The 22772-nt window shown below is 38.2% G+C and overlaps 1 protein-coding gene across 7 annotated transcripts; it reads right to left on the reverse strand.

The window, feature by feature from the left end:
- Positions 1 to 1293: 1293 nt before the first annotated feature.
- LOC107087463 (coiled-coil domain-containing protein 30-like) lies at positions 1294 to 20674 on the reverse strand. Of its 7 annotated transcripts, none has more exons than XM_015379041.1 (27): positions 20589 to 20674; positions 19590 to 19772; positions 18119 to 18301; positions 17818 to 17938; positions 16321 to 16511; positions 15935 to 16006; positions 15689 to 15766; positions 14341 to 14497; positions 13502 to 13617; positions 13315 to 13415; positions 13024 to 13216; positions 12743 to 12841; positions 12484 to 12612; positions 12073 to 12210; positions 10884 to 11062; positions 10405 to 10672; positions 9883 to 10005; positions 9021 to 9191; positions 8508 to 8717; positions 7389 to 7546; positions 7135 to 7300; positions 6859 to 6980; positions 6381 to 6522; positions 6154 to 6290; positions 5535 to 5652; positions 5234 to 5298; positions 1294 to 1677 (listed from the first exon to the last, which is right to left on the reverse strand). In XM_015379041.1, exons 2-27 carry the CDS (start codon positions 19608 to 19610, stop codon positions 1473 to 1475), a joined length of 3663 nt encoding a protein of 1220 aa, XP_015234527.1. In that variant the 5' UTR covers positions 19611 to 19772; positions 20589 to 20674; the 3' UTR covers positions 1294 to 1472. The 7 variants fall into 7 exon arrangements, with proteins under 7 accessions (XP_015234527.1, XP_015234528.1, XP_015234524.1 ...); XM_015379042.1 differs by having other exon boundaries at positions 15689 to 15763; positions 20462 to 20658; XM_015379038.1 differs by having other exon boundaries at positions 20462 to 20658.
- Positions 20675 to 22772: the final 2098 nt, after the last annotated feature.

Raw genomic sequence — 22772 nt, forward strand, 5'->3', positions numbered from 1 at the left:
TTTCAGGAAATCCTATACACTACTGTTTATGCTCTAAAAACATTCTAAATGACTTCGTTTCGAGTAAATTCTGGATGCTACCCACTCAGGACACTTGGAATACATTGGACGAGCAGTATGGAGGAATATTGACACGTTTTTTGTGGACTTTTATGGACCTTTCTGCCTCGGGCGCTGGGCACCTCCATTATTTGAATGTCAGCAGACAGCAAGAAGCCTCCCAGATCTCCAGATACATTTGAGATATCAAAAAAGTACTCCAGAGTGTTGTTCAGCATGGGGGTGAGTAGAAAATGAAGGCTAATCATGTTTTGGGTGTACTATTCCTTTAAGGTATTTCTCAGATCTTTCTGTGTTAATGAACTCAGGCGTTACTGTACATCCTGGGAAAGGCAGTACAATTTCCTCTGGAGGTAGTTCAGTATACATGAGCCTGATTCTGACACATCCTCACTAAACACTAGTAACCTAATGAGACTGGAATGACAGGATAAAATAAATTACAGTTTCGTCACTGGCAGAAAACTGGGTATAAGTATTATAAAAAATTATTAAAATCTTGTGTACATTTTCCTGTTAAGGATAAACAGATCTTAATAAAACCTAAGTTTAGCAATCCTAAAATCTCTAATAATCTCAGATTAAAGACGACATCCACATCTAAAGCCTATAACCATTTCTGGTTTGTCTTGATATGGGTAAGATAAGACCTAAATACCAATGACGTTTCATTACTTCAACACATAGCTAAGCATGTAAAATGAATATTACAGATCGGGCTCTGCTCCTTGTGCCTGTGCTGCACGGTTCCCTGACCACTGGAGAAAATTAGGAACAAGCAAAAGAATTAAACGGGGAAAAAAAACAAAACAAAACAATCCCAAAGTACCACCACATACAGTAACATCCTATAAGAAAGAACTGACACACACAACATTTAAGGCATCATAAGGCATCGAAACATCACAATCAAAGCAGCAAAAACCCATCATCATACTTATGTTTGCACGGCAATGCAACAACTTCTCTAATGTAAACATCATCTCTGTAAAAAAAAAGTGCTTATACTCAATATATAATAAAAATGTTATAAAAATGGATTTCACATTAACAGCACTGGTGGAAAGTCAGTTTCATAAGTTTATGTTATATAACAGACAGTATTAATCCTTTATATGGGCCTGGGGAAGTTAGACCTTTAAAGCACCGATTGCACAGCTTTGTGCTTTCTAAATAAACTGGTTCATTTCTTTAAAAAAAAAAAAAAAAAAGCACTGTCCTTTAAAACGGAGCATATCAAGAAAATACTTGGGAAAAGGATTCCAAAACATTTGCTTTAAGTAAGGAACTGGAACAAAACAATATTTTATCGAATCTCCTTTTTTAATAAAACCCTGAGTGGAAGCAGACTTTCCTCTGAAGCGAAAGCTTTGTGTTGTCTGGCATCGACGGCACCAAACTGCCTCCTTTCTCTAGTTGTTGCCGTCAGAGGACTCTTCTGTACCTTTTGTAGAAGCTGGAGTGACCAGTGGGGAAGTAAGATTCAGGTACCCCTGCTCAGAGGGTTGCTGTGTGGAGACTGAAGTCCTTGTGCCATCCAGCACAACATGACTGCTCCCCTTAGCACTACAGATTGCGTCCAGGATGCTGATGTGATCACAGGGACCTGCAGTCAGACTGAGAGCAATAATAAGCTCCATTATTTCCAGAATCTGCCTCATCAGGTGGATCAATTCAAAGCTTGAGCTGCAGCTGAAGCTTCACCTCTGTCCAACTCCATAGTCCTTTTCTCATATAATATAGCATTTATTCATCAGTAAAGTAAATTAAAGTAAGTAAATAAAACTGTATCATGTTTGCTCACTTTTCTAAATGTAAGAGAAAAGTATGTTTTTCAGCTGCTTCATGCTTTTCTTAGTAACAGGAACTGAAACAGTTATGTTATGTGTCAATGAAAGAAAAATCACAGTATGACGTGCTAAACATTTTATTTTATATATTAGATATTATTCTTTTTATTTTTTAAACATTTAAGAAATTATTTCACAAAGAGATGGTTTAGATTACTGACTAAATGTGATACAAAATCAGAAACCCTACATTACTTTTTGGAAGCCATACTGGATATTAAACTATTTGAACCCTGCATTTCCAGACATTGTTTTGCTGTATTTCAGAAGCAGAACTAAGAAAACTGAACTTATAAAAGCAGAAAGGAAATAATTTTACATTTCTCTAAACTACATCCTGCATCCTCACATCTAAAAAAGGTTTAACCAGTGGCAGGCGCCCAGTTAAGACAACGGCAATCCTCTATAACCACAGCTTCCGCCATACTTACATCACCAGTAGCCGTTCAGATTCAATATGCATTTAATTACCAGATAGTATAGTGCATAAAGCATGAAAATAAAATATATCACACACTTATCAGACATGCTGATTACTTATAAACAAAATCTGGCATGCACAATTATTGGTATTAAACTAAGTGCTGTTTTAACTAGGGTTGTCAAAAGTATCGACACTCAAAAAAGTATCGATACTGAAACGTTGTATCAGGATACAATACTCGTTTTTAAAAGTATTGATACAGTTCTACCACCAGTGGCACCTAAGCAGTCATTCATCTAAAGTGCAGAATAGAGGAAAATGCACTTTCAGAACACTGCGTGATTGAATAATTCTACGCACTTTTCAGTTTCAGACTTTTTTTGTAAGAGGTGCAGCTGCTGAGAATTATTTTTGTTTCTTAACTGGTCTGGCTAGTGTCATTGTTATGTGTGCAAAGCCAAGGAAGGAACACTTAATTTTAATTTTAAGTTTTTTATCAAGCTTGCTTAATATTGAGCACAGCATACAACCTTTATTGTATTTATTTATTGTATTTTAATTATTAATGAAAATATTTCTGTAGAATTTTGGAGTCTTTGTTTTTATCCTTGTGGTATCGAAAATGGTATTGAGTATCGAATATTTTCCTTAGTATCGGTATCGAGTTGAAAAGTTTAGTATCGTGACAACCCTAGTTTTAACCCAAAAAAAGGGAGACGTTGCACCACCCTGCTTGTGCTTAGTATTACCTATGAGTATTACTACTTCAATTAATAGTATCATGTCTGGGTCTGCTGTCCATATGAAGTGGATTGATGTTCAAAAAGAAATGTACCCACAGGAAAAGCCTAGGGAACTTCAGTGACTTTTAGATGTTAAGTGGGCTTACAGGTACATGGCATGTACAAGTATGAGTGACAGGCTTCAAGAAATTTTGAGGATCTGGCAAGACATTTTACTAGAGAAGAACAGTGGAGACAGAAAAATATAAGCAACGGGACTTAAAGCCCATATTGACCTACAGTTTATAAGACTTTGCTTTACTTTTTGTTAAGTGTTTGGGGTTGTGAAAATCCTGTCTGACATGCTAATTCCAGAAGTCTTGATCTAGTTAGAGCAAAAGATCTGGTTGGTTCCCTTACAGGAACATTAAAAAGCTACAGAAGTGATAGTACATTTGGTGAATTATTGATGGAGACTGAAGATTTTCACTGAAGCACAAAACAAAAGACGACCAAAGACCAATTTCAAATTTCTGGACTCATTTGTAACGAGCACTTTTGCACAGAGACACTGTGAGTTTGAAAATAATGAAGAGTTCAGTAGAAATATTTTCTATCACATACTTGATTTTCTTGAAGCAGAAATAGATGCGATTTTCCAAAAAGAAATGTGAGATAATGGAAGGAGTGCAGTCTCTTCAACCCAAAAGCCCATCATTCCTAAAAGAGGAGCTTCTGCTTGCTTTCGGGAAAACATTCAAGTCACACTTGGAAGACCTTAAACATGAGCTTCATTGAACCAAAGGGCTTCTTGTAAGAAGGGGGAGAAGTAGAGAGAGACCAGCTTCTCTACTTGAGTTTTTTGTGTTTTTGCAACCTTACAAAGAGGTTTTCCATGAACTCTTTAGGATGAGTAAAATTTCGGTTGTGATTCCAATTAGCACTGCATCCTGCGAAAGAAGTTTGTCTGCACTTAAATTAATAAAAACCCATCTTAAGTCAATAATGGCAGATGATGGATTAAGATATCTGGGCATACTCAGTGTTGAATCAAGGAGGGCATACTCCCTAAATATGAAAGACTTTTTAAAACATTTTGCTTCATCTCACCAAAACCGCCGAATTTTGTTGTTTTGATTGTTTTTGTGAACTTGGTGTTGTCATATCACTGGGCAGTGGTCAACTATAGTCAGTTTTAAAGGGCTGTATGTTTTGGGGTTTTTTTTGTTCTATTATTCTTCTTGTGGTAAACATTTGAATGTGCAACACTGCTTGTCCTGCCTGGCTTTGACAGGTCCAAATTTACCTCAAGTTTTTGTTTACTACTGGATTTAGTTAGTCCAAGGAGCACATTGAGTGCTTGTTTATTTCTATTTTTGTATTTTTGTATACGTAATTTATAATGTATTGTACGCTACATAATTATGTATATTTTGGAAAACAAACAACTTTAATTTAATCAATATACATTTTGCGGAAAATTATTATTGTTTGTAGTGTAACTGAACCCTTTATATATTGACCCACCCAAAATAATACCTTGCCAACCCTTTGCCACGTCGTTTTAAAAGTCTAGCTCCGCCAACGGCTAGCTTAACTTGGCTGTAGACAATCTGCTCTAACTGACCAATCAGAGGACAGAAAATGCTGACGTTAAGCTGAGCCCTCTAACTGGCCCTGTGGGGCAAACCTGAAATCTGAATATTGTTAAGGTAACAACAGCCACGCACTTTTTATTTTTTAATTTAATTTCTTTATTTTCTTATTTTTTCCTACTTGCTTTGATTCTGTTTTATTTTCCTATATTTTAATCATGTAAAGCACTTTGCATTGTCTTTGTACTGAATTGTGCTATACAAAAAGATTTGCCTTGCCTTGCTTTGCACTGCTGATTCTGAAGGCCCTGGGCAGATTTGATTGACATAGCAATGCACTAAGTCTGCAATCTGATTGGACAAAAAATATGTCAACGACATAAATGTGATGGAAGCAGCACAGCAAAGAGAAACGCTTCCAAATTCTGAGAATGGATTGTTTGGAATGAATTAATAAAGCGGGATAGAAGGAAATTAAAGTTTAGGTTGTGAATGTTAGTAAGTGTTTCTCTTTTATTTTAGGCCAGCAGAGAAGGCTTTGACCGCCCCCCCACTTAACTTATTTTCCATCAAAAGGCTTACCTTAAAGTGGATGAATGCAGGATACCTTCTGTGAAATCATCAGAGGAGAACACTTTCTTGGCACTCTGTTCAAATTTGAACAATTTGAATTAGAATATGCAGACGTGCTTATTATTCAATAAAAATAGATATTTTAGCTCCCCCAAACCAAATTGAAAATATTTTTCAAAACATCTTACAGTTACTGATAATCTGGATCTAGATATAAACTAATAAAAAAATGCTATAATTTCTTAACATGACATAATAACATAAACCAAGACAAGTTAAAAGAAAAATAATAAAACGTTTTTTTTTTTACCTCCAGACGGTAGAATGACTCAGCATTCCTCAGAGCCCGTTCTAAGGAGCTGACTTGATTTGAGAGCTTCATGGTTCTGTCCTGCAGTTGTCTGTTTTCCACTTCTAAGACATTAACCCTTGAAGAGATAATCACCCACAATCAATCACAAATTACAAATATCATTAGACATGGCACTGATTAGAAATACTGTTTGTGCAGCGCATCTAAGAGGGAAGCGTAAAGGAAAATTACTTCATAGCAGATAATCAATATTTAAACAGAATGGGGTACAAAAATAAATTGGCTAAAAGATTTCTGTCAAATGAAAGACATATTTAAAAAACCTACCAAAGAAGTGCTTTGTTCTCCAAGATGAATGTATGTGATCCTGTGACTGAAACCTATAGCTATTTAAATGTCCATAATAGATATCATAAAGAAAACATATGGTACAATAATTTAGGCAAAAATATCGCTAGACATTCCTTAATAGGCAGTGGTATATTTATATTGTTCACAAAATAAAATCCTAGTTAGGCTGTTCCCCCATCTTTAGCGACAGAGGAATGATCCTGTGCTGCCCCCTACTGACTAACAGTAGTAATAACTTCCTAAAACAAGCTTAAAGCAAGTGAACCTGTGTTGGGCGGTGGAGGCAGTCCTCATGCCTTTGCTGCCCATGTCCTCTGCCTCACTCATCTTCCGTAACAGTTCCCGCTTCTCCTCCAGCAGCTTCTCGTTTTCTATCATCACTGCATTGATCCGCTCCTTTTCCTACACGAAACCGCATTAGGACAAGAAAAATATCAAGATAAGGAAACCTACAAAAAATTATCCACCATTGGAACTCAAAGGTTTCAAGACCTTGTGGGAGATACTGGAGGCCAGTGCCAGTTCATTCTCCAGTTTCTGGATGGTAGAGTCCCTCTGTGCCGTTGCTTTCAGGAAAACCTGCTTGGCCTGATGCAGTTTACTCTTATGCTGACTTTGCTTGTCGTTGTACTTCCTGGTTATGCAGCAGTGAACATTAGAGAATCAAAGAAGATTCATAAATGGTGGTTTATTATAGGCCTGTAAATGCTCTGTGAAAATCAAGAAACATCTTTAGCCGTCCAGGGCTACAAGAAAAGATGATGCCACTCTCATCATATCCTCTGTAGGACTTGTTTTTGTTGGCGTTGTCCATCTACAGCTATTTTGAGACACTTAACTGGTGTTATTAGTTAGTTTGGAGCTTCAGTTTTTTTATACACCATTCCATTTCCTGGATATCTAAATTAGTTCTTGCAAGTTCAAATGACTGTTATAACTCTCAGTATAATGCCATCATTGAATGTCTGACCTGATGCGTGCATCTAGTTGAAGGAGAACCTGCTGCAGCTCCTCCTGCAGCTTTTCACACGCCTGCTGACTGGTCACCAGATCTTCCTGCAGTTGCTGGTTGGTCTTCTGGCTGGTTTTTGCCTTCAGACAAACAAAAAAAACCTTTTTAAATAAATCAAAACCACCACTGACGACAAAACTAATAGAAGCTAAATTGGGATCTTCAATGTTTAACTTGGAAAGAAGGTAAGTTTAAATAAAATAATTAGAAAGAACCTGATGAACTATTGCTCACCTCCTCTCTGGCCTTAAGAAGCTCAGCCTCTAGGATGGACAGCCGGGTCTCGAGCTGCTGGGCACGGTGGCTGAGCTCCGTGTTTAACCTGTTGAGAGAAGCTTCCTTCAGCCGAAGTGAGCGAACCTGCTGCTGCAGCTCCTCCTCACGCTGCTCTAAAAGCTTTCTGAATACAGGACAGAAGAAAAGTTTGTTATTGGCTGAGTGTGGGTATAATGGCTCTGTGCTTACAGCTGTGGTGCACTTTGTATTACCTGGTGATATGTTCCTCCTGCTGCTGAGCTCTCAGGGCTGACAAAGTGTCCGACAGATCCCGGCTGTCCCTCTCCAGGCGGCTGCTCTCGCCGGCCCGAGCTTCCTCGACACGCAGCTGGTGCTGGGCGTTCTTTAGCTGCTGCTGGAGCTCCAAAACCTGCAATCAAAAGAAAAAGCCACAGGTTTAACCCAGAGACAAACAAAATGTAACTTCCCAACTTTTGCTCCATTAAAAAACATTGCTTTTATTATTATTATTAAATAATGTTTTTAAATGGATTTTTAAAACTTTTTACCAAGACAGAGAACAAATTATCCATCAACCATTAAATATATTTTCCTCAGGGTAAAACAAATTCAGAGCTTTGCCAAGGTATTTATACCCCTTTTACAATTTTATAATTCTTTTAAGACAGTGAACCTTAATGCATCTTGAAAAGTTGTGATTTGAAACATGATTCCTACTGAAAATAGAATAAGAGTGAATCTTAACATGGAGTCAGAGAAAACATCAATAGCATAGCTAGATGCACTGTGTGCAGAAATATTGGTGACATCACAAATAAGAACAATAATAACAGTATCATGGTGAACCCCCTGGCTTACAATTTGGCGATTATTACAAGAAAGCTGAAAAAGAAATCAATTAAATATTTTTTTCGTTTGGGTATTTAATTAATTGTTTTAATAAATTTTAAAGCAGATCTGATTTGCCATTTGATGTGACAGAAACATTTTAAATGCATTTAGGTGAAATGTGCAATCACTGGATCTCCCACTGTTCAACCCAGATAGACAGGCTGGGGGAAAGAGAGGAAAGAGAGACAGGCTGAGGTAGCGAAAAACTAATAGAGCAATAAAGCATATCAGTGTGCGTACAAATACACAAAACTGCAATATTTTGGTGAAGCTAGTGCTTCATTTTTGTTTCCTAAGAAGCCAGCATATCCAAAAATGAGTCAATTTACTGGTTCAGGGAACGTCTAGTTTGACCCTAAATTTGATATAGAAATAGGATTCTAGAGCTAAACCCAAATTTTGAGTTATGCTGCATTAAACAAACTGGGAAAAGTGCTGTGTGACACCATCGTCTAGCAAGTTCGAGCGCAAGAGCCGACCTTCTTGTCTGCAGCGATGAGCCGTGCCCGTTCGGTCTGCAACTCCTCCTGCAGACTAGCAGCGGTGCTGCCGTTTGAGCTGTTGCGTATCAGCTGCAGCTCTAGTTCTCGGATTTTCTGCTGCTGGCGTTCGCATTCTGCATCTTGAGTTTGGAGTTTCTGCTCCATCTGCACCAGCTTGGACTGGGTCTGCTTAAGCTCAGCACTGAGCTTAAGAAAAACAAAAAGATCAGAGCCTTTACAAGAGATAAAGTAGTATCAAACAAAAAGCTTGTTGTAAAATTTAACCAAAAGTCCCAATTCTGTCCAAGTCCACTTTATATTATGAATTATATGAATTATAAGAAAGGCTTCAGCCTTGGATGAAAATATTACAAATTTATTCAGTAACTCACTGAACACATTATCTGAGTCTTCCCCAATGAATCATAAGGTTTGCTGATGCTTAGCATTGATAGTAAATGTTTAATGCTATTTAAAACAATTCCTGATGAGCTAAAGCTAAACACCAACTTTAAGTTTTTCCTGCTCCAGCAGAGTGTTGTGTCTCTTCAGATCCAAGCTCTTCTCCTTCTCATAGCGTAGCTCCTTCTCAGCCGAGGTGAACAGGCTCTGGGCCCTCTGCACATCTTGCTTCATCTGTTTCGCCTCCTCAGCCTTCTGGCTCATCACTGAATCTTGAGACTGAAAATGGGAAGAACAGTGTTCAGTAGATGTAAAAGTGCCCTTTAATAGAATACATAAATCATTCACTCATTTATAACATTAACTTTAACAGAGCAGCTTATCTTGTTAAAACTCTGTCATTGCTTAGTTTGAATCAAATTGTTTTCATAACAAAATCATTTATTTTCTCGTCAATGCAGCTCGTAGCTGCCTAAAAATTACATCAAAATTAAAAATATGTATCTAAAAGAGAATGATTATATAGCCTTGAAATAACTGCATTATTTAATCCAGTAACTTGACATTAAATCTATTAACTTTTTGAAAGTCCATCATTGGTAAGGAACATTTTAATACTAATCTAGACCTTCCTGCTTTCTTGGGCTATAAAAATAACATTCCACAACATTTATTTCTTTAAAACACAGACAAGACACAATTTCAGTCAGTTAAGGTATTTATTTGCTGCCGGTTTAAATCCCTACTTTGTGAGGGGTGATGGCAATTAGTCTTAAAAACTCCCAAAGGTTTTCTGTCATTCAACTGCAGCTAAAAAGGGGCATTAGCATTCCATGACTCAGCTTATTCATCCAGTCTTGTGCCTATCTTTACAAGGATACAAACCCTTATGGAGAGAGCTTTCTGTTGAACTCCAAAAAACCAAAAGGAAATATATTTTGAAGTAAGAGAAGGATGTGATCCATTGTACCTTAATATATGCCTGGGCTTCAATGATCTGAGCCTGAAGCGTCATTTGGTGCTGAGAGGCTAACTGCCGTTCTTCCTCCAACTTCTCCTCCAGAACATTTATTTGCTTCTTCAAAGACATAAGCTGTTAATTTAAAACAGAGAGAAATTAATAAAATAAATTTACAAATTTTATAAAAAGAGACAAGAAACATTTCCATTCATTGTCTCAGGTAAATTAGACTTAAAACATGTCCGGTTTTAGGTCAGTTAGGATAACAATCTCGGATTTATAACAGATTTCTCAAATAAAAATTCAATGAAGTCAGTTTTAGGTTTTATTTGCTGTGGGAAACCCATATATTTCTACCCATGGGCCTCAACTGAAAGTCTAACTCCCTGGTTGTATCCTGAGTTGTTGCAGATGAATGTGGCAGTTTCAGCCATCTGGAAATATACCCCATTATGAACCAGACTTTTCATGATTTAACTAGCATAATAATGAACCTACACATACAGAGGCCGACATAGCTAACTCCATTACCTGATCCAAACCTTCAACCCTTCCTTTCTCCACTGAATCATGCCTAGATCCTGCATTAGCTGTTTGTAGTTCAGCCTTTTGGCTACGGAAGAGTTCTTCCTTTGCAGAAGACAGCTGCTCCTGATGCCACTGAAGCTGCTTATTGAGCCGCTGGATCTCCAGCTCCAGCCGCTCTCTTTTTCCTTCCGCCTCTAGCTTCTGATGAACGGCGTTGCTCAGCTCGGCCTGGAGCTCAGCGCTCTTCTGACGTTCAGAGGCCATTTCCTCCCTGAAAAACACACACATACAGTATATGCAAACCAAGGAAGCTCCAGTATCACAGTGTTATCTCTTCACTGGCTATAAAAAATGGATAGACATGCTACTCATAGCTGTTTGATCAGTGCTGCACAGCCACTGGTATTTCAAATTCAAATATTTCAGTAAAACCATGCAACAATGAGCTAAACTGTACGCATTAACCTCTGCTGAAACACTACCTCAGGGTGTCGTGGGAAGACTGGAGGCTACGGAGTTCGGTGTTAAGGCGTTCAGTCTGCTCCAGAGTGTGATCAGCCAGAGGTTTGTTTTCTATCATTTTTTCCTGAGTCTGGTTACTCTTCTTGTAATCTTCCAGCTCACTCTTGAGTCTGTTGTAAGCCCGTTCCACCTGGGCCACCTGGGAAGACCATAAATTACATAAAGTCCTTTGCAAAACTACTTCTACAACAAACAAAAAATTGAGGTGAAAGACCAACACAAGGTAAGGGATAACTGCAGTGAAAGGAGAGGAATCTGAATGTATTGTGATGCAGACCTTTGCTGTTCACGTTAGGCTCTATGCAGGCTAAGCAGGTACACTTCCAAGGCTACATCAACACCAAGTCAAATAAGTTATACCACAGCGTAAGCTCAAGTGTAAAGATGAAACTGGCGCACGTTTGTGTCAGCGCAGGCCTGTAAGGCTGGTGTGGCTGCGTTGACACAAACATACTCCAATGGTATCATGGCGGAGCCGTCCCGAGGAGCTGCTTCAAACTAATCAGGGAGCTGGTTTCAAATGTAGTCAGATTAATGGCCGCTTCCTTGTGATGGAACCCCTAATCGACTAAGAAGCTTGTCAAATACACTCAAACCTAGCTTTGCCTGGAAGAGGCCTAAATGTCGCTGTGTACCAGTCCCAACAAAGACCTGAAGGTTTAATTATCTGCTTTAAATCAAAGCAGAGCATAATTCAAATGTTAGAGCAGTCCACTCAAAGCTCAGAGCACAACATAACAGATAATCTGTTACAGGACAAGATCCAGCTGAGCCTGAACTAGTAATAAAGAGAAACAGACAAAAAGTTAAGTATTTTTGTCCGGATTGCCTAAAAATACTAGAAGCTGCAACTGCAGCAAAAGGTGGTTCCACAAGGAAGGAACTGAAAGGGGTAAAACACTAGTTCACACGATTTAAACATTTTATTAATTCAAAAACATCAATTCTTTTTTTCTACTTCATGATTAGCCATTACTTTGTGTTAGTTTGATCAAAATAAGAGTAAAAAACAATGTTGTTTGTGGTTCCATTGTGAGATGATGCAGAGTATGAGAGTATTGCCATACAGGGAATCTAAGCTATTTTCATATCAGAGTAAAACTTAGTAAAAATGAAGCTGTCACAGAAAGCAGACAGAAATAGTCAAACCTTTTCTTCCAGAGCTGCTTTTTCTCCCTTGACCTGGGTCAGACTTTTGATAAGCGTTTTCCCCTGTTGGCACTCGGTCTGAAGACCGCTGACCTCCAGTCTGAGTTTCTTCAGCTCTCGCTCACCTATCTGCAAAGCCTTTGGGAAACAAAAATTAAATGGTTTTGTGAGATTAATTTGGAAAATATTTTACATTTAAATGTCAGATTTAAAGGGAAACAATTTTCTATATGCAGCCTCTTAGCACAGACCTTAGTCCATCAGCTTTATCCTAAACACTCCTGTAAGTAAACCAACTAGCTTACATTAAACCTCCATATCTATATTTCCCTCTTCAAATTATAAACCGGCTTTTCAGATAGGTTTTAAGTGGCTACTTGGTCAAGCTGATAGCCTGAATTGGACGCTTACCTCTTTATCCTTCTTGAGGGCAGCCTGAGCTGCTGTGAGATCCAGCTCCAGCTGTTTCCTCCACTCCTTCTCCTCGGTCAGGCGGGCCTCCAGCAGGGCCATTCTCTCCTGGGAGCTTTCCCTCAGGTGCTTTGTACATGAGGGGAGATCAATGAGCTAAGTGGTTATTTCATTCCCATAAGAACTGCAACCACTGTTTTCATCCACTTTAAGCTCATTTGGATTCTTAATACATAACATTATAGGAGTCATTTCTTACGATGTGTAGGTAGGATTCAGTGGCCTTCACCTCTTCACCATTTTTCTGTATTTTTTCAAGGGCATCTTGTTTTTTCAGCTCTGCCTCCAGGCTTTTAATCTGCATGTTTGGATATAACCATCAGAGATTTCACTGGACCCACTCAAACCTTTACAATGTAAATGTTTCCATGTACTTCTGCAACTATATCAGATAAAGATCCATTTGAAAAATAAACGCATCATATTTATGAAGTAAAATTTTAAGTGCTGTGATGAAGATGTGCTTTTCTTCCCTCTTACCCTTCTGTGCAGCCCCTCCACCTCTCCCTCAAGGCGATGCCTCTCTTCTTTGTTGGTGTTCTGGGCCTCCCCCAACAGAGACTCCAGCTCTTCATTTCTCTCCTCCAGCTCTTCCTGCTCCTTGCGTAGCTTCTGGAGTTGGCGTTGCAGCTCTCTCACTTGCACAAGTCCATCTTCCACCGCTTCCTGACACCTAGCAGGGAATATTTGTAATTAAAGCTTAGTTCAGCCTTAAAGAAGTCAATATTGCTGCTTTTTTAAGTGTTGCTTTTAATGGCTTTAGATAGATACCGTTTATGAATCTGATCCTTTTCTTGGGTAGACACAGCAGAGTTTTCAGATTCAGTGTTCTTGCTCCTTAATTCTCCTTTGGCTAGATTAGATTTTGCTACCTGAATAAAAACAACACACAAAAAAAATCTTAGGTACAGGAAGACCCTGTAATATTAAGATGACAAAAGAAAATGTGTATAATAACCTGATCCATAAGATTTTTCTTCTCAGACTCCATGATATTTACTCTTTCCCTGAGAGCTCTGTTCTCCGCATCCAGTCGGTCATTTTGCTCTTTGGCTTGCTCTAGCTTTATCATATCTGTAAAGAGAAAGCAAATGTAGTTCCACTGCCTTATTAGATTAAGGAATAACACCTAAAGTTTTGCATATGGGTAAATTAAAATCATTTAAAGGGATCCAGGACTAGGTGAGCATGCTGGCCTAAATATGTTGTAATGTTTCCTATTTACTTAAAATTGCCATTCTTGAAACTTAAAAACTCCAAATTAATTACAAATTATATATCTTTTGTTATATCTTTGCCCATGCAGGTCCTTTTTTAACTGTGCAAAGCATGTTGGGTTGATGATGTGTTAGACCTTATTGGACTGGAAGCTACAGAATTGTCAGAGGAAGGCTAACAGTACTTGATTTGGTTTTTTATCATATTGACTGTTGTAAATTTAGACAAAGCCAGACTGTGCTGCTGCCTCACAGTTTTCATGAGATATCTGCTGAGACAAACTTCTAATCTACTGTCCATATGACAATATTTTTACTGTATTGTATTTACATCCAAAATAAATATTTAAGTCTGTTGTCTCAACTAATTGTGGATCCCTTTAAAGTTAGGGTATGGAACGCTCCGGTGTAAATACAGAAATTAAATAGAAAGCATAAAGCAGGTTGGTTGCAGAAAGTTATGCAATTACTGGTTCAGATTTGTGTACCTATATAGGTCAAAGCAGTCCTGCAACATGGACCGGTATTAATACTTTAACTAGATTTTTCTAACAACCTAGTGAATGTGTTTTCAACAAACCACATGGCTCTTGTCCATTTTTCTTGGCAGCATCAAGTTCATCGTTAAGACGGCGAATGTCTTGATGAGCCATCGCCAGCCTCCTGGATGCCTCTTCCAGGTCCCGCTCCAGCCGTTGCCGCTCAGTGTGCACTCTAGAAATCTCTTCATTATGGGCCTGTTGCAAAACCATCAGGCACAGGTGGTCGGTATGGAAGAGGCAAGGAAAAGAGTGGGAATGCTGGTTAGACTGGAGACATCTTGCAGGTGTATAAGAATCATGCATTTCGGACTGAGGTCCATTATCACTGCGGATGTTCGGAGGCAAAATGATCATTTCCAATATGATACTGATATTGCAGCTTTTGGTATTAACTGATGCCGATACCGGCCTGATATGCTATCAGCATGAAACATACATACTTCTATTAATTATGTTGTCCTGCTGAATGTTATAAAAAGGATTAATAAGCCATTATCTAAACAAAAATGAATAGTCAGAAAGGATAAATATAAGAACAACTGACCCATTTATTATCAGCCAGAGTTACACGAACTTTAGAGAAGCAGCTAGAAGCAGGGAGCTAAGCCTGCTTCAATCAGCAATTTTAGATGTATGTGCTTTATTTTTGGCTGATCTGGACCAATATCACTAATTATCACTGAAGACCTGTAGATAGCAGGTGAAGGTGGTTATTTCAGGCTTCTTCAACATGTTTGTATCCTGCATAAAATACTCATAAATATACATTTTAATTCGTAGTTGTAATCAAAGTGTACCATTATTTAAAAAAAAAAAAATGTCACTGCAACATCAATAGGTACAGACTCACAAATGTAAACTCATGACTTGGTTGCAATATTTTCTACCATGCAATTGTTTTTTTTTTTTTTATGTTATATTTGGTCCATGGATAAACTCACACTTTCCACAGTGAAAATAGATAGTGATTAAGACTACAGCTTCGACAGAGCAAAAAAATATTGGTAAATTGTAACAAACATTACACAATTGTGTAACTTCATCGCAATATTGTTTTCCTAAAATTATGCAGCCCTTTCATTTTAATGTCAGAAAACATGTAAAGGTTCTTGGATACATTTGCAAGCACTGAAACATGCAACAGAGAGTGAACCCAACATGAGCCAGGCGTCATATGGAGAGGAAGGTTAGTTCTTAACCTTTAAATAACAAAAACAGCATTAAGTGGTGTTCTTTATAGTATGCATGCACATAGTATCAATCTGTGTGCAGAATATTCCCTAAAGCAGTTATGTGTTAAACACCCTGGTGTTGTCCTGCTGTTGGCCTACATCACAACCCCAGTGTTAGTTAAAGGTTAGTATGAGCTGTGAAGTAGAAACCTACAGGGCTCATACTGTGTTTGCTCTGAGCAGACCTGCGCAGGCCAAACAGCTTCTTCCATGGACTCTGAGATGAACACTGCTGACAAAACAAAAACCAATGTGCATATGATGGTCGGGCCGATCTAAACATTTGTCTGTACAAAAAAATAAATAAATAAATAAAAACACCCAATCGATCTTCGGTCTCTCTGACGTCGTTCAACCAGGATAATTGCTCAGCAAACCAAAGACACCAGAGGAACCTCACCTTTGTCATGTTTTCTATGGTCTTTTGCAAATCCTCCCTCTGCTGCCACAGATTATCTCTTTGGATCTGCTCCTGTTAAAGAATGTCACACAGATAGAGAGTGCGTGTGTTTTAGGTAGTTACACATTATCTTTCATTATAATGATAAAGTTTAACCGCAGACTAAACACAAAGTCTGATGTGTCTGCATATTCAGAGCTCCTAAAGGCACAGAGTTTACATGTGGAGGTCGTAACAGGAAAACTAAAGTTAATAACTTGCTAACGTTACATAATTCAGAACAAGTTCTATGTTATGGACAAATAAAAACAAAACACTGAATCCTAAACATTCTGAAATCACCATCCCAAAGTATATTTCCTATTCTACTCTCATAAAAACTTTACCTGATGGCTGCTAATGTGGGTGTTTACGTCGGGAGGATGACTTTCCAATTTTGCCTCGGCAGCGTCCAGCCTTTCCAGCAGAGTGGCCCTTTCTACCAGCAAGTAAGCCACCTGCTCACTGGGGCTACTTAAGCCAATCTCCCCTAGGCCTTCCTGTGATAACATCTCAGCCATCTCCTTGTTCTGGATCTCTAAAAGAAAGCAAAGATTCCCTCAGTTCAGACTAAAATAAATGACACCTGAGCAAAGTTACAACACTATAATTAGCAGACGTGAGAGTACATATATAGATGACAAAACAAAAATGTCTCATGTGGCCTCTAGGTGATTGTTTAATATCTAGTATTTCAAAGCGTTTAATGTATAATTCAATAGAGAAACAGGCCCATGCCATAACAGATCCTCTACCGTACTTAACAAGCGAGTTTAAGATTATCGTGCTCATAATCATCCTTAGTTTTTATCAGACTGATCAGGATGTTTGGTGCTAAAAGCTTAGTCTTTGTTTTATCCAGAAGAAAAAAAATCTGTTTAAGCTGAACAAAAACCACACATTTATGGTTCTAATAGTAATTCTTCAGACTTCACAGAACAAAAGTTCACTTCTATATAGTGTTTAAGAGATATTGCATTTTCCATTCTAAGATCATGCTTTTGCAGTAACAGTTTAGTTTAGTTTAGTTTAGTTCAGTTTTATTAGGATCCCCATTAGCTGCCAAATAAATGGCCACTAATCTTCCTGGGGTCCTCACATAAAGAAATGACATTACATTATGAACAAACCATTAAAAAATTGCACAAGTTGCACATTAGGAAATAATAGGAACATGAAAAAGAGTAGAAATATACAACATAAATACACAGGTCAGTTCATCATGTCATCTGCAGTAGTTCTGAAGACAGTATCTTTTTTAAGCTTGTTCTGTTCAGGACTCTTCCCGTGGTTATTGGCAGTTGGTTCCAGTGACAAATGGCTCTATAATACTCTGTGGATTTTAAATACCGTAGTTTGTTCTGGGTCGAGGGAGTTTAATGTCTCCACCTAGTGCCCGCCTTGTTAAATAATCATGACTTTTTTCAAGGACGACTAAATGTTCAGCAAAAAATGAAGGCTGTTTTTTAAGGAAAACATTCCATATAAATAGGAGAAGTCTTAATTTTGGTTTATAGGTAACTGTTAACCATAAAAGCCGTCTATGCATTGAAGCCACATTTGTTCTTTGTGAGCACTGAAGGACCACTCTGGCCGCCCTGTTTTGTGCCAGCTGAAGCTTGTGAAGCTCCCTCTGTGAAGCAGATGACCATATCACCGGGCAATACTCCAGATAACTCAGGACAAGAGACTGTACAACCTGTTTAGCAATAGCAGCGGGTATAAATGAAACACATTTCTTCACCATCGTAATGCCTTTACCCATTTTAGCCACAATACCATCTTTATGAGCAGCCCCAGACAGGTGTGAGTCTAAGATGACTCCCAATAATTTCTAAATTCACCTTGCTGATGTTTGATTAGGTGAAGTTCATGTCGCAAGTCTTCATTGTCTCGCTCATACTCTGCAGTCAGACACTCGCGCTCTTCCAACAGCGCCCGAATGTGTGCTACGTAGCTCTCCACCTGAGGGTTAAACACATAAAACTCAGCTAAATCTACTGTAACTACTACAGTAAGGTAAATATTTCAAGTATAATCTGCCAAATCTACTTAATATTTTGGAAACAAAATTGTCTTACTGGACATTTTTTTTTTAAATAGCTCAATATGAAGCGTTTAACTATTTTTCCTGGGCCGCCTCACCTCCTTCATTTCACTGGTCTGCTGTGTGCGTGAAGTCTGCAGCTCCTTTGACACAGACTGAAGCTGCGCCTCAGAGCTAAGCAGCTGCTGCCATAAATGCCGCAGCCGCTCCTCTGCAGTGGCCTCTGGAGCCAAGCCATCCTCCTGAATCCGCTTAGTAATCTGGTCCAGCTCTGTCAAGAACTAAGGAAGCAGGGGGGAAATTAAACAATTTATTGGCGACCAAATGCATCAAAAATGACTTTGAATTCAATGTTTTGATACATTTTAAAGGAAAAAGGCTGCTCAGTCCCCTGATCCTGACTGTGCATCAATATTCATGCCAGAGGTAATTAATTGTCGATATAAAAGAAAAATAAAATCAGCTGATTCTTAGCTTGCACAAATTTTAATCCTTATTTTGACAATATTTACCTTCTTTTATTAGATAGACGTAGCAAATTCCAATTAACTTCATCATTGTTTTATAAAATATTGAATAAAATAGATATGATGGCAGCAGATTATGTTATGTGCTTTTTAGTTTGACTAAAACTGAGTTTTTTTGGAAAGTTAGACTATGGCTGTGGGGAACCGGCACCAAACAGCTGTTTCACTATCCAGTAACTTGAGCAGAAGCCATGCAGCATTTGGAAAGCTAAAGGAGTCCTTCCAGCTCCAACAACATACAGAAAAAGTATCAAGTCTCACAGCTGCTTGTGTTCAACACATGAGCACCATCTGGTCTACGCTTCTCTCGGACAAATGGCTGAGAGCTTGCAAATGAAGTACACCGTTCTTTTAGGTTTATTATCATTTAAGATGTGTGAGTTTATCACACCCTGGTATGGGCTGCCTGTTGCATGTCAGAACTGACGTTTTAATCTAATACAGACAGTTCCTCTGTCTGGATATAAAGTAATAATCCTTATTTTCAAAGATTTGGAAATGGAATGAGAACGGTGTCCTATTTTGATAAGGCTGAAACCATTGATTTTTAATCCTCTGCTAATGTGTATGATGTAAAATATGATGATGTGGCAGACTAGAGATGTATAAAATGCCTTTTTTTAACTATTAATCAGCGCCATTTCCTGAGAGCAGCTGCCATTCTGTAACCCTACGCAATTTCTAAGAACTAAGATTACAATTTCTATCAAAATCTGTTGTCATGTCTCCTGGTTATTAAATACATATAAGTTATGAAGTGTTATTTAAAGAGTTTGTCCCGAGTGATCTCTTTTCATGGAAAAGACCTGGAGAGATGGAGCATCAGGGTGCATACACAGAGCCTATCTTTAGCAGTTCCAATACTGACAAATGATGTAAAAGATGCAGACTTTTCAGCTAGATTTATGTTTTATTTTCTACACTTTTTAAACTTATCCTTAGGAAAAACAAAAAGATACCCTAGTTAGTAGGGAAACTTCATGAAGACATGAAAAATCCAATGCTCCGCAGAGAGAAAACACTTTAATTGAAGGAGAATTACCTCTTCATGATCCATCTGCATTGATTTTGATGGTTTTTAGCAGAGTAAATATTGATCTCAAGCAGCAGCCCTTTTTACATGATGTCCCACAAAAAACAGCTCAGTTTGCACTTGTGTGGATTGCAAGAGTAGAGCCTCAAACTTCATCGCTCCCATTGTTGGAATCCACCCATACCAGGAGTTCTGCAAAAAGAAAAAAGAAAAACTTAGAGCAACTTAGTCAAGTCATGACAAGACCTGCAGTAACAACCTCAGGCTCTACTATCTTCCTGAGCTGGGCTGTTAAACAGCTGATGCACTCCATCACCTGAGGCTATGCAAAACCTCAGCTTATCATATGAATAGAAACCTTTATAATCAAGAGGCATTTTTGTCACTATGAAACCATATATAATGGTTGCTCCTTCTTGACTAAAAAACACACCATTAAATATGAGGAGCAAATAGTTAACAGCTTAAGCATGCAAGTTTAGGCGGAACCTTTAGCAGGACAATATTGTTCATCAGATTATTAGGCAAAGCTTTAGTTTTAATATGGAAAGCTTACTTTCTCCCTACATATTGTGTTAGAATGAGGATTTATTGTTAAAATATGTAAAAGGCAGCGGGTTCATCTGTGCTTTTTAAACACAACTCTGTGTTTGTTCCAGTTTAACGACAGTGTGGGTTTTAACACCATGTTTGGAAAACTGTTGGGAACCGCTGCATTAGCGGGTGGGCTAACGGTACCGCATCCAGACGCCGAGTGTTTGAATGGGAACTGATGGGTTATGTCCGGGTTTAAGTGTTATAACCGGAAAGTTATCCAAAAGTCTTACTGAGCCTGAGTTTTTGGGATCTGGAACAGAAGACTAGGGTTATGTTTTACTCACCTAGAGATAGCCACGGGCTCGCTCTACGCTACCTTGTTGCTAACGTTGGCTAATTATCTTCAGAAAATCCGAGTAAGACACAAGATACGCGAACGTTTCAAGGGGTTTTCATTGGTTACAAACAAACCTCGTTGTTTTGTTTTCATAAGTCAGCCTCATCTTTTAAAATGACGGTCAAGCCCCCGACTCTTCGCGGTTTCTTGGTCGCTCAAATACCATGAATTACGGTAATGCTGGTTAAGACCTTTCAGAATAAAAGCAATATTTTAATTACTCGACCCAGTCAGTGTTTTACTCATATTTTCAATGTCCGCGTTTGAATATTTTTCACAGTTGCACGTATTTTTCTTTATGCTTATTATTTGAGAATCTTAAAACTATTGGTTTTCCAGTGACTCTTACTCCAGAATGACATCTGATGTGGAATTTCAAAATAAAATTCCCCCAGAATCTGATTGCTGTTACTTTTATCTAACTTGAAGTTCATTTAGGATGACAGAGAAAACTCAGAGATGACATTCACCATATTTTATCAAAATCTTAATATTCCTCACTTGCCCTAAAGCAGGGGCGGAGCTAGATGGGGGACCAGGGGTGGCCATGGCCACCCTTAGCCAAACATTGGCCACCCCTGTGGCCACCCATACCATTTTTTCCCCTCTAATACAGGTGGTGGCAGCAATAATACTTTCAAGTGGAATATTCAAAACAATATATTTTTTTTTGTGGTTAAATATACACATCAATATATTGACATCAATGATGATAAGTACAGAATTCACGCTCTTTTCAGAACTTGATTTTGAGTTATATGGGGTAAAGAGAAAAATATGTGCCTCTGCAAGTCATCTAGCAGTCTTAAGTGAAATCAAAGATAAATAACAATTTTAATAAAAACTTATCAAATAATCAATTTGTGTAGATATTAGCGCTTGTAAATATAAATTTTATGCAGAATGATTATTGATACAAGTAGGTAAGTAATGACAATGGAAAAGATTTACTCCCCAGAACTCAAAACTGAGTTTTATCCACTATACCTTTTATCTAGAAATTACGGATGTTTAAATATATGCATCTATTTGTTAGCAAAGCTGTAGGAAAGTATAGTTAATCTTTATTTAGATATATGGATGTTTTGCTCGTTAATTTTCCTGTTGCAATAGTGTAGATTGACCGTGAGGTTCTGCTGCCTATCCGCTTTCAGCCACTCCTCAGTGTATATTGGTTATTGCCTGGCCACCCTTATAAATAATTCCTGGCTACGCCTCTGCCCTAAAGTGAATAGCTCACATTTCCAAGGAAGAGCCTGGTCCTTGCCTCCTGAGACACCCCGAATCTGTACCATCTGAGTACCACCTAGCTTGCTCTGTACCACTTACTCACCTCAGAGAGCCAAGACGTCATCTTCATCACAATTTCTTGCATCCTCAGCAGTAGCTTCTTAGTCCACAGCTAGGGAACCAGGAATTCATCTGTTGACTTGTTTCGGAAACATAAAGCCACCTGTTCCTCATGAGGTACAGACAATGACCCATTGGGCCTAATGTGCCACATGATTCATGACAAAAACAACAAACATCCAGAATGTGAACTAAAAAGACAGTCAAACTCAAAGCACTGAGGAACTGTACCATTGGATTTGGATCAAACAAAAGCCACAATTGGTGACCAATATCTGGAGGTGTTCTTCTTTCAGCCTTAAGTCACAGTAATCACTGGGGGAAAAAACAGTTTTATTACAATAGACACCAGGTTTGCAAAAAATGAATGGAAGAAGTCCTTTTTGAGATTCAAATAGAGATTTCCAATTTGGGTTGTGATGAAAATTAGTGATTAGTGATCTGGAAATATTCTGCTGTCAGCCTAAAGTGAGAGTAGATGTTGGAAGCAAACTATTAAATAATTATTTCCAGAAACATAAAAAATAAAAAGATAGATTTTCGAGGCATTTCATTTTGAAATCCCTAAACAAAGAGGAAAAAACAGATGATCTTAAATTATGAACATACAAATAACTGCATAAAACATAAAAGTTTTTTTATCTACAAGTAGAAGCCAAGAATATATAAAGAAAAAGTATCTGTTGACTGTGTTGTAATGGGTAGTAGCCAAATCTCAGTGCAAGATTAAGAGTGTCAAGATTAACACTAAGATAACAGCTTCTGCGGCCTTGTGAGAATTCCTATACACTACTGTTTATGCTCTAAAAACATTCTAAATGACTTTGTTTCGAGTAAATTATGGACGCTACCCACTCAGGACACTTGGAATACATTGGACGAGCAGTATGGAGGAATACTGACACGTT

This window comes from Cyprinodon variegatus, unplaced genomic scaffold, assembly GCF_000732505.1.
Source record: "Cyprinodon variegatus isolate N-32 unplaced genomic scaffold, C_variegatus-1.0 Scaffold185, whole genome shotgun sequence".
In the NCBI taxonomy this organism is placed as follows: domain Eukaryota; kingdom Metazoa; phylum Chordata; class Actinopteri; order Cyprinodontiformes; family Cyprinodontidae; genus Cyprinodon; species Cyprinodon variegatus.

Excerpts from the sequence above, each read along its gene's own strand:
- LOC107087463 (XM_015379041.1), bottom strand. The coding sequence starts at position 19,610 with ATGCAGATGGATCATGAAGAG. Across the intron at positions 12,211-12,483 it reads CCCTCAAGAAGGATAAAGAG|GCTTTGCAGATAGGTGAGCG; the intron begins GTAAGCGTCCAA and ends TGTTTCCCAAAG. Across the intron at positions 5,653-6,153 it reads GCCTCCACCGCCCAACACAG|GGTTAATGTCTTAGAAGTGG; the intron begins GTTCACTTGCTT and ends TATCTCTTCAAG.